Source organism: Populus euphratica, unplaced genomic scaffold, assembly GCF_000495115.2.
Source record: "Populus euphratica unplaced genomic scaffold, PopEup_1.0 scaffold19.1, whole genome shotgun sequence".
Lineage (NCBI taxonomy): Eukaryota > Viridiplantae > Streptophyta > Magnoliopsida > Malpighiales > Salicaceae > Populus > Populus euphratica.
Genome location: NW_011499853.1, coordinates 757,521 through 768,884, shown reverse-complemented (window position 1 = coordinate 768,884; position 11,364 = coordinate 757,521). Strand labels below are relative to the sequence as shown.

At 30.0% G+C, this 11,364-nt stretch overlaps 2 protein-coding genes across 4 annotated transcripts; one reads left to right on the top strand and one right to left on the bottom strand.

Annotated features, from left to right (window-relative positions):
- The first annotated feature begins 488 nt into the window (after positions 1–488).
- Positions 489–3,190, top strand: LOC105122127 (uncharacterized). 3 transcript variants are annotated; one of them, XM_011021054.1, is made up of 6 exons: positions 489–680; positions 778–858; positions 1,205–1,316; positions 1,423–1,492; positions 1,959–2,021; positions 2,889–3,190. In XM_011021054.1, the coding sequence occupies exons 2-6, from the start codon at positions 852–854 to the stop codon at positions 2,940–2,942; spliced, it is 306 nt and encodes a 101-aa protein (XP_011019356.1). In that variant the 5' UTR covers positions 489–680; positions 778–851; the 3' UTR covers positions 2,943–3,190. The 3 variants fall into 3 exon arrangements, with proteins under 3 accessions (XP_011019356.1, XP_011019355.1, XP_011019354.1); XM_011021053.1 differs by having other exon boundaries at positions 752–858; XM_011021052.1 differs by lacking the exon at positions 489–680 and having other exon boundaries at positions 708–858.
- A 6,488-nt stretch (positions 3,191–9,678) lies between these two features.
- On the bottom strand, positions 9,679–10,730 carry LOC105122126 (transcription factor WER-like). Its single transcript, XM_011021051.1, has 2 exons — positions 10,490–10,730; positions 9,679–10,363 (listed from the first exon to the last, which is right to left on the bottom strand). Exons 1-2 carry the CDS (start codon positions 10,579–10,581, stop codon positions 10,042–10,044), a joined length of 414 nt encoding a protein of 137 aa, XP_011019353.1. The 5' UTR covers positions 10,582–10,730; the 3' UTR covers positions 9,679–10,041.
- Positions 10,731–11,364: the final 634 nt, after the last annotated feature.

The window sequence follows — 11,364 nt, the reverse complement described above, 5'->3', positions numbered from 1 at the left end:
CATATTATTGATTTTTTTTTTAAGTTTGATTCTTATTCTCTTAATTTTTATTTTAAGTTTTGATTTTTTTGTAAAATTAATTTTTCTTTTTAATTTTGCTAGTTAATTTAAAATTTTAGGTTATTATGTCGTTTATAAAGAGTTACTTTGAGGTAAGTATTAATTATATATCAGATGGGTTGATCCGAGTTATACATTTAAAAAATTAATTAATGAAAATAATTAATAATTTTCTATCTGATCTTAATGACATCTGCTACGAGTTGATGAGGTAATCGATCAATCCATATTTTTAATTGTTTTACAACGAGTTGATTCTTCTTGAATTTTTTTCTAAACTCGACCCGCTATGAATCCCAGATCACATGTTAATTCATTGTTTAGGTTTTTATCGAGTTATCCCGTTAACATCCCGCGTGAACACTTCAATGAATTGGCCATGCCATGCCTACTCGATACAGAGACCACTCTCCTCCTTCAACGGTGGTTCGTGTCTACCTATCTGTCACGAATCAAGTTCTCTTTCTGTCTTGTTTTTTTTTTTTATTATTATTGTTTTCTTAAAATCGAACTAGCAAAAATGTGTTTTTGAACAGATATTTGATAGTGAGGAACACTCCTGCTTTGGGATGCGGTGATGATTTGTTCAAACTCTTTGCCTCTTATGGAAACGTTGAAGAGTAAGTAAAACCCCCTTCTCCTCTTCTATTACATTTTTTTCTACTTTAATTTTCTTAATTATCCTTTAAAAAAAAGAAGGAAAAAAACTGTTTGAAGGTGTAAACCAATGGATGCAGACGATTGTGAGCAATTTACTGATGTTTACTGGATCAAATTCCGCCTGATCAGCAATGTCAGGTGAGCTGATGGTTTCATTCATCCATTTCATCTTCTGGGGCATTCATTTTTCACATATCCAATAATAATAATGATTTATCATGTGCTTAATTTCTAGGTTTCTAAAAGAAAATTGGACGAATCCATTTTCCTAGGGCACCTTTTGTAGGTCTCCTATGCTCCTCACTTTGAGACTGTCTCTGACAAAAAGGATAAGTTAGAAGGAAGAAGCAAGATAGTTTCTGCACGTTTGAACCGTCAGTTTCTGTTTTTGTAAACAGTTAGAAATTGGTTCTATGATTTTAATTTGCGTGGCTGTTAAGGGTTTTGTACCTCTGTCTAGTAAGTCATTCTTTAATGGTTTCAGCTGGAAGAACCAAGGGTCCCAAAGTTCATAACCTGGGCACTTCGAGCCAGGCTTCACTGCTTACATCACTGATTGACCACGTTTCTCTGCACCTCAAATCTAATCAATCTTGGTAGGCTGTTTAGATTTTCTGTCCAGTTTTTCTCCTCTATGAAAGTGTTCAATTGTGGCAGTTTCATTTCCTATGCATATGATTAATCCGTCCTACATATCTGTAGGGACTCTGGAGAATCACAAAATGTTCATCAGATAGGTGATCCTCCTGTTACAAGGGTGTCCTCTGGCCAGGTTTGTTATTGTTTCGTTGGCGCATTCTTGTGGCGTGATTGCTTATTGTCGCTTATGTTATTGAAATCTGAGTTGGTTCGTTGGGACAAAACCGATGACTGCTGAGCTGATATAACTCAACCCTGTTTCATATCTGAGTTGATCATTCCATACTTGTAATGAGCGCGGTCAATTTCTTTTGTTGGAAATTGATTGTTACCATACCAAGGATCCTGTGCGCATTAACATTTTGAATTGTTCTATTACAATCTTCATTCCCTGAAATTAGAAACTAAGTTTAAGATACAAGTTGATGTAGATTGTAGACTTTTTTTCTGGGAAAAATGCAGTACCTATTCAAATTAACACAACTGCATGGAGGTCAAACAGTGAAAAGTATGGCATTATTTGGCTTGTATGATGATTTGTTTTGGATTATTGTTTACATGGGCTAATGTATAACTCACAATTTTGTGATTATGTGTAGGATTATTTTCCAGCCCAGTCAATGAATCAGACTGTTAGATTGGCCAGGGAGAAGTTCAATAAGGTGAAAAACCTTTCAAGAACAATATTGTAGGACCAAAGTTTATAAATATACTTAGTTTATCATGACAAGATGACATAATTAAAAAATAATTAGCTTGAATTAATAGTTTATTATTATAAAAACATGTTAAATAAAAAATGTTTTAGAAAAAACTAGAGTTTATACATGTTTAAATTTATAAACTCGAGATAAAAACAAAAATTTACATCAACTATGATTAATTAAAACAAGAAAGGTACTTACTTATTAAAATACTTTAAAATAATAAATATTTTGTTATTATCAATAATAAATCTTTTATTTTTAAGATTTTATTACTCATTACTTACATGATCAATATGTATCTAATATGTATGTAATATGACTCTTAAGATTTCAAGAACACTCTTGATTTGAATGAAAAATATATAACTCAATTATTTCTTAATAATACGAGCCTACACTCTGGATTTGGAGAAAAACTAAAGTGAAGTGAGGAAAAGTGTGTAAAAATCTAAAAAAAAAAGTAAAAACTCTCATTTCACTTTTTTTTGTATAGTAAATCTTGAAAGTAAAAAAGTTGAAGAATTAATAAAAATTAAGTGAATCTTAAAAGTAAAAAAGTTGAAGAATTAATAAAAATTAATTCTCACAATTATCAATTATCAATTATCAATTATTGATTAGCCACTATAAATCAAGAATTAAATCTAGAAAAATCAAGAGTTTTTTTTTGGAAAAACTAGAGATTTTTTTAGATTAATTTTTTATTTATCTTTAATTTGTTTATTTAAAACAAATTTCCAACAAATATTTCTTTCCTTTTTTTTTTACCTGAAAGATTTTGTGATAAATCTTACCTAAAAGAAAATTTGTTCTCTCATTTAGATCCAACCAAGTAGCTACTTGATCATCTACAAGCCGGGCCTTCCCTTGCTTTGAAGTCTGCATTATAATGTGTTTTATGTGCTTAAAAAGTTAGAGACTGCATTATGATCTTGGAGGATACAAGGATGAGTACTTGCTTATTTTATTTACACCCAGTGAGAGAATCTGGTGAAGGGGAGACAGTTTCCAGGTAAGAAAAGAGTCTGGGAACCATCTTACATAAAACAACGACGTCGCAGGATTCCATTGCAACATTTGCACTTCATAAAATATAAACATTTTGGACCATCTTGTCTTCTTGGAAAGGGAAAATCGTTATCTTTGTCCTGTAGCTCAATTGTACCTGACTCTGACTCGCAGCTCAATTACTTTGCTTACATGATTTAGATGCATATGAAATTATGTTTTTTAAAAATTTAAATTTTGTTGTTTGATATTTTCATGTTTTTAAATTGTCCTAATATATTGAAGTTAAGAATAATTTTTTAAAAATAAAAAATACTATTTTAATATATTTTTAAATTAAAAATATTTTAAAAAACAACCACTATTATATTTTATATTTTAAAAAGAAGGTTGCTGCTGTTTCACTTTCTGCTGGGGCAATATATTTGTTTATACTGTGAAGAACAATGAAAGATGCTAATATGTGTTTTTTTTTTTGATTTACGTGATGTGTCCGGGGCCGCTTACACGCATCATGACTAATTCTCACGGTTCACTGAACATCCGCTGCTGTTTCACTTTCTGCTGGGGCAATATATTTGTTTATACTGTGAAGAACAATGAAAGATGCTAATATGTGTTTTTTTTTTTGATTTACGTGATGTGTCCGGGGCCGCTTACACGCATCATGACTAATTCTCACGGTTCACTGAACATCCTGCAAGCCCAATAAACAGGTAAGGCACCGCAGGAGTAACAGACGTGTATGATGAGGTTCGAATCCAGATACGGATAAAGGAGGCGAGATAACCTCTTTGTCCTTCAATTCAATTTTCAAGCTGTTAATATGTGTTTTTTAATAGGTAGATAACATCTTTGTCCTTCAATTCAATTTTCAAGCTTACTGAGTAGTGGATTTAAATTACAGAACGGGCGTGCATCGTTGGTAAGCATATGGAGACATCTGTTTGCTCTGTTGAGCTTATTATGCTGCAGGTTCGATTCTTGGCGTTGATTCTTTTTCCTTTTTCTTTCTTTTACACATAACTCCTATCTCTGTTTTTTTTTTAGAAAAAAGAATATTAAGTCAATAATTCAAAAGATTCCATATAATTCCAAATATAATGACCCACTTTTCAAGTTGCTTTTTAATTGTTTTTTAGTGTTTTGGAATATTATGTTACCGTATAGTTTGGTACTAGAAAAGATTTTATAATTCCAGGAGATATTCTCCAAGGAAATTCATTCCCCTCTACTCTGCTTTATGTATTGATTTTTTAAAAAAAATTTAATATTTAGTTCATTTTAAATTGTTCTTAAATTTTTTTAATATTTAGTTCATTTTAAATTGTTCTTTGTAGTTTTTTATTATATAATTAAATAAATAAATAAAGTGCAAAGATTTTTTTTTTCTTCGATTTTTCTCACCCCGGAGAAATTTCAACACAATTCAAGTTTAACACGTTGCAAATAGTTTAATGATAATATAAAAAAATTCTTCACAATCTAAATATGTTTTTTCACATTTATTTTTTTTTTTATCCAGCACCCAATGTGGTGTGAGAATAACCCAGTAAAATATTTAAAGTTGGTTTTTTCCAGCATAAATAAAATGGATTGTGATCAAGAATTGTGCTTCATTTGTTAAAAAAAAAAAAAAAAGAGGCACTACACTACAAACTTTACTGTGATTTAATGATATTATTGTACGAGAAATCACTAGCTAGTCTTTTTACAATACAAGATCAGTAGATGTACCATCTTTGCTTGTGAACTCGATGAGTCCTGAATCAGAACAGAGAAATTGAAGATCTTGAAATGATTTGTAGAATCAAAACTCCACTGAGTGCCATGTATCATTTGAATGTTGTCAAGATCTTGTGTTTTTACATCACACAGAAAATACAATATAAATTTGAATTGCGAAATTATAAAATTATAAATAAACTGTTTTAATTAATTATATAAATAATCTCTGCCAACATAACTGAAGCCAGAGAAGTAAATAGGTCGAGAAATACTAGATGCTGACATGTCAAGTGGGGTGGAAATTAAGATGACATTTATTATTCCCTAAAATAAATTCGTGCTCCTAATGTTCATGATTTATCGATGGGAGACCCCATTGACACCGCAGATTGCAAGGTCCAAGGTGGCGCGCACCAATCTCTTTCCTCTATCAATCGGAGTGCCTTTTTAACTTTAATGCTTCATTTCATTTTCGGATTAGCGCACTCAGGGCAATGGCCAATGTGATGAAGGAAGATGGTGATAGGATTAAGGAGGCAAGACCAGGTGCATGCCGAACAAAAAAAAAAAAAAAATTCATGTGAGCCGACAAATTATTTCATATCCTAAGAAGTCAAGTACAGAAAATTATTATAAACTGGATTTATGTGGGTTAATTGATTGGTGCATTGACTTCATGTATCACTACTAGCTCAAACGATAAATCTCTCAAATACAATTGATTTGATCTAAATAGAGCACAGAGATGCATAATGATTTTTCATTTTCAACTGTTTTCAACAAAGGAGGACGACGACATGTTAATGTTACGCTCATAATAGACATTTTTCAACTGGTCATGAATAATGAACCGAGTTAGAATATCATTGTTGACTAGGACTAAATTCTACTCTTGAAAGAACTTAAAGGACCAGTTCAAGAAGAAGATGAGCTAAACTTAAATCAATTGTGCGATCTTTGAGAACCTCGTCTCGGGTATGATCTAGAAAAGGGCTCCGGTTATCGGGCTTATTAGTAGATCATCCAATTAACCCGAATTATTTTTTATTTATTAAAATAATATTATTTTCATCTCGGGTATGATCTACAAAAGGGCTCCGGTTATCGGGTTTATTAGTAGATCATCACATTAACCTGAATTATTTTTTATTTATTAAAACAATATTACTTTTTTTAGAAAAAAATATTTGGTGTGACCCCATCAAGTTTAGTTGGGTTAATCGAGTCATGGGTTAACTAGCTAAATCAACTGGGATCGGTTAAATTAATATCTTTTTTATTTTAAATTAATTAATTAGATCGAGTTTAATAATTATATTTTAACATTCATTCCTTTAAGGCAACAGTAAAAGAAAGCAAGTTGAGGAGAGGAGATTTATTTCTTTAATTATTTTCAACAAAATCATTATTTATGTAGAAAATGATATTTTGGTGGGATTCATACCCTAATTTATTAAGATTAATTTAAAAATTCGATCAATCATCAAATTTATTCTTCTCTATATAAATAGCAAATCCTACTATTATTTTTAGACGTCAACCCCTATATGTTTTTTCACAAGCTTTTTTTATATCTATCTCGATGATTTTTATCTATGGTGTTTATTGCTTTCTTTACCTCTGAGTATAGTATCTAGTTTTTTTATTAATTAAAAACTTTAACTAATCTCTTAGTGTTCATAAGAAATCCCAGTAAAGTTCACAAGCACGCTATAAATTTGACACTCTATTATCTTAAAAGTATAACATGTATTGGTTTGGTACATAACAAGAGTAGTATCACTAGAAATAGTGTTGAGAGATTTATAGATTCATCATATGTTAGTGATTTACATAGGAGAAGAAGGTCGCTAATAGGTTATGTTTTTACTTTTAAAGTGTTGTTTTAGTTGAAAAGCAGTTTTACAATCTATTTTTTCCTTACCTACAATATAGGTCGAGTTTATGAAATCGACAAAAACAATGAAAGAAGCTTTATAGATGAGAGGTTTAACTGATAATTTTAGTTTTTGTCATGTAAGTTAACTATTTAGTATTGTTAACCAGAGTACCATTCATATGATCAAAAAATAGATATATCAAGAAAGGATCAAATATATTAATGTTAGGTATCACTTCATTCTAAATATTATGTTACATGGTGTTGTATCACTAAAAAAAATTGTTATAAATAAGAACCTTGCATACATGTTCATGTAGCATGTCTTTAAAATTAAGTTTAAATATTGCTTAGACTTGATTTATTTGTGTGGTATTTGAGAGCTGCTCGGTAGAGAAGATCATGGATAAATTCAAGTTTTATAAATTGGGTCAATTTAATCTAATGTGAAGATTTATTATGTTTATCTTAAATTATAGGTCCAAATGAAAAATGAAATACTCTACTTAGTTCATAAAAAAGCCTAAAATTGTCCAACATTGTTTTTAAACAACTCATTATGATCATGAAAGAAAATTTGATTTTTTTAAAAAAATCATAAACCAATCATCTCTATACAACTATATAAGAAAAAATAAGAAAAATAATTTTGAGAAATTAAATAAGACATTCATAATGACAAAAGACATTCTAAAAGCTATTATATTTTTATTCAATATTAATGAGCAAATTATTATAAAAATTTTACATATGGGGTTAATACATAATTATTCATGAAACAACCAATAATATCATCATAAAAAATTTTAATTTTCTTAAAAACAACATCACAAATATATTTTTTTATCATGATCACTTTTTTTTAATAAAAGACAACAACAATAAAAAAATAAAGATTTTTTTAAATTCCTGCCATTTGAAATAAGAAGGAAAAGATTATTTTTGAAATCTAAATTTTATTTTTTTATTAATGCATCTCGTGATTGTTTCAACAAAAACATACTTTTTAATTACAAGAAAATTTTTCCAAACGAAAGTTCATCATGATCGTAAAAGAGAATTAAAAAAATAATAAAATAATGTCTAAGTATTTCATATGTTATTGAAGACCAAAAAAAAGTGACAAAAATTATGTTAAAAATTTATTTTAATTGAATCTACAAGAGCTGTTTTTCATATAAGGTACATGATAATTGAAAAATAATTGTTAATATTTTTATAAAAACCTGTAATAATTTTTTTGAACTATAGTAAAATTGAATAATAATTTAAATATCATTTTAAAATTCTAAATCTAAAAAAAATAAAAAGTATATATAAAAAGGGACGAGGCCCAGGAGCCTGGCTTAAAAAAAAAAAAAACCAGGACTATGCAACTAAAAAAAAAATCACGGCCATGCGACTAGCTTCTTCATTTTTTTAATTATCCATGCTCTTTATATTTTAGCTAAAAATTCATTTAACTAGCTAGCTAAAAAATATTATCACATCCATACTCTTTAAAATAGAGAATTATGAATATTTTTATTATTATTTAAATTATAAAATTTCTAATCCCATTACACGAGCATAATTCCATTATTTGATCTTCCTACTCCCCAATCCCTCTTTCTTACTAGGAAGAATAACACAATTTCAACAGCAAATTCATCATTAGAAATGCACTGTAAATTTTCCATACATTTAAACAGTGAAGAAACTAGTTCTAACACATTGGATAGCCAATGATTGAATTAAGAAAGGTAAGCTACATGAATAGATCCCAAAGAACAGAGAACACATATTTCAAGAAAAGTCAGTCATAGATCTCCTCTTGCCATTGATAATAAGCCAAAAGTCCTTGGGGGTGTTGCACAATCACTTCTTCAAAAGTGAATACTTTGACGAAAACCCCCACATGAAAATGGCAGCCCTTGAGATTGTAAAGAAGAAGGAGGATTAAAGGACATAAATATAGCTAAAACCCACATCAAATTAAATAAAAACGACACGTGAAGAAATGGAGGGGAAATTATTTACTTCTTTGTCACTCGAGTCAGGCACTCTTCCCTGCCATTGTATCCCAGCAAGAGAGAGAGAGAGCCATAGCATCGTTAACTTCGCCAAAACAGAGAGGCTTTTTACTGGTAACAATGACATGGAAAAAAACCACTTTGCTAACTATTGTAGCTCAGCAGTCTTTTTAGAAAGCAAGAGTATGGATGCTCTAAGGGGTAGACGACATCCCCCTTCTTTGTTTTTGAAAAAAATAATGACAAATAATGATTCGACTACTTGCCCAGATTCTGCCACATAGAGATAGCTAGAAAATTGGGATAAAAAATTTTTGGATTAAAAAATTGATTTTTTTGGACGGTGGAAAAAAATAAAATAAAAAACCTGAATATCTGTCTCCTGTCAATTTTTGTCCCTGAATTTTAAATTTTCTTAAGCAATGAAATTTTTTTTTCAAAATCCAATATCAAGATTTTTTTTTGACACATAATAAACACAGAAAAAAAAAATTGCCAAGTCTAACTTCCAGTTAATACAATATAAAAATATAAAATTAAAAAAAAAAGATGATGAGAATAGAAAAAACACAAAAGTAAAAAAAAAAAGGTGCACTAAAAAATGCCTTAGATTTTTGTTAATGCTCATAAATTGGCATACAGAGTGTTTACTTGTTTCCTTGTGAGAAGTCGAATAGAGAATTAAACTCTGCTTGGATGGGTCGCCTGAAACAGAGAAAACCTTTTTATTTGCTGCTTCACCTTAAAATGTTTAGTTTAAGTTCATCTCATGGATTCTGAAACAGAGGAACTCTGTTCACCTTTTCCATTTTTATAAGAAAAAATACGATTGCCTTTTGATTTATTTCTAAGATTTATTTGGCGGAGGACTCCTTGGAAAGAATTTACCCCACACACCAAAAATTTCCCAGGATTTTTTCCTGCCTTTAGATGACTTAACTAGGACCAACCAAATAGCAGTAGCTAGTTAAGTTGTGGTTTTACATCACTCAAGATAGATCCTTTATTTGATGGAATATCAAAGACATTATACTTGCAAATGTAAGAGATTCGAACTGTACAATCATAATACTGGACAAAAACGTAGACTATCATCGTTTTACATTGAATCAGAACAGAAGGAAACTATCAACTGAAGTGTTTGTCCATCCATGGAAAACCCAGTTTTTCTTTCTTTTCTTCTGTTTGTAGATGCCTAAGTAGTTGGCAATCGACGAGTGTGAAACTGAAGGGTTTTCCATGGATCAGCAAAGACTTCCTTAACTGTCAATAGCCATCACAAAAATACAAATGCATAAACTACTACTAACTCAAAAGGCTTCACCAAGGCTTAAAACTTACAATATTATCATGGAAAGCCATACAAAGTCTCATCGAGTTCGAGGAATTCACTCATCCATTCCAAATTCATAGGATCCTCATTGGAGAAATCAAAGAATCCATCCCCACCAAAGCTAAATTTTGAGTCCTCAAGTGTCTTAGAGGTACCCTCCTCACTTCTCTTGGCAACATTATCCATGTCCAGTACCTTAGTTTTCACAGGTTCTTGCCATGTCGAGCTTCTCACTGGCTTCTCATTTTGCTTTATTTTTTTGCTCAAATGAGAATTCCAGTAATTCTTGATCTCATTATCAGTCCTTCCAGGCAGTCTTCCAGCTATCAAAGACCATCTAAATAAGGAATAAATTGGTTTAAGTTAAAAGACTGAAAACAACATATATTTCATCAGTGAAAAATAATAATGAGGGAGGGGGAGGGGGAGGGGGGGAGAGAGAAGGAAATTGTGATAAACTTGCCTGTTTCCAAGGAGCTTATGAAGCCTCACTATCAAGTCCTCTTCTTGGTCTGATATGTTACCTCTCTTAATATTTGGTCTAAGATGATTCATCCATCTCAACCTGCAACTCTTACCACATCTGTTCAGACCTGCAGTAAACACTGATCAGACCCAAAGTACTTGATGAATTATAAATAAACAGCTGAACTAAAAGCTTGCATTTGTCTTTATTAAAGACATTCATGATTAATACGCTCCTTTAGAGTACCTTCCCCTTTTGTTTTTTTTTTTTTGTTGTTGTTGTTATTGAATTTTTATTATAATTTATTTTAAATTTATTTTTAAATTTTATTTTTATGTAAGGTTAAGGTGGTTTCTGAATTTATTAAGATAATTCAAGTTGCTCTAATTTACAGGTTTAGAGGATGTCTTTTTTATATTTTTTTATTTTTAAATTTAACTTGATTTTTTTATCATCTATTTTTTATATAAATAACAAAAATAATTTAGAGAAAAATCTTATCATTACACTTTATAAAGTTAGTTTGGCTATTTAACTTGATTCAAGAGTCTAGCAAATGTAACTCTTTTTTAATTAATTTTTTTAATTTTATCTTTATATATATCTGTTATCGTGATCTAAAAAAAATCTCAGTATTTAGATGGTATTCAATTTTGCAATCATCTATTTTTATTATCATTAGATGGGATTCAATTTTGCGATCATCTATTTTTATTATCATATAGTTAAATAAAAGATAGATTTTAAAAAAAATATATATATCATAATCTTAGTGGAGTCCATAACCTGATTTACAAGTTTTTCGTGCTAGCGCGTTGCTAGATTAACAGGTTTGATGAGTTTACTCACCGACCGGATATTTTTTTGTTTTT

Excerpts from the sequence above, each read along its gene's own strand:
- LOC105122127 (XM_011021054.1), top strand. Across the intron at positions 1,317-1,422 it reads CTCAAATCTAATCAATCTTG|GGACTCTGGAGAATCACAAA; the intron begins GTAGGCTGTTTA and ends ACATATCTGTAG. Across the intron at positions 2,022-2,888 it reads CCAGGGAGAAGTTCAATAAG|ATCCAACCAAGTAGCTACTT; the intron begins GTGAAAAACCTT and ends TCTCTCATTTAG.
- LOC105122126 (XM_011021051.1), bottom strand. The coding sequence starts at position 10,581 with ATGAATCATCTTAGACCAAATATTAAGAGAGGTAACATATCAGACCAA. Across the intron at positions 10,364-10,489 it reads CATAAGCTCCTTGGAAACAG|ATGGTCTTTGATAGCTGGAA; the intron begins GCAAGTTTATCA and ends TTCCTTATTTAG.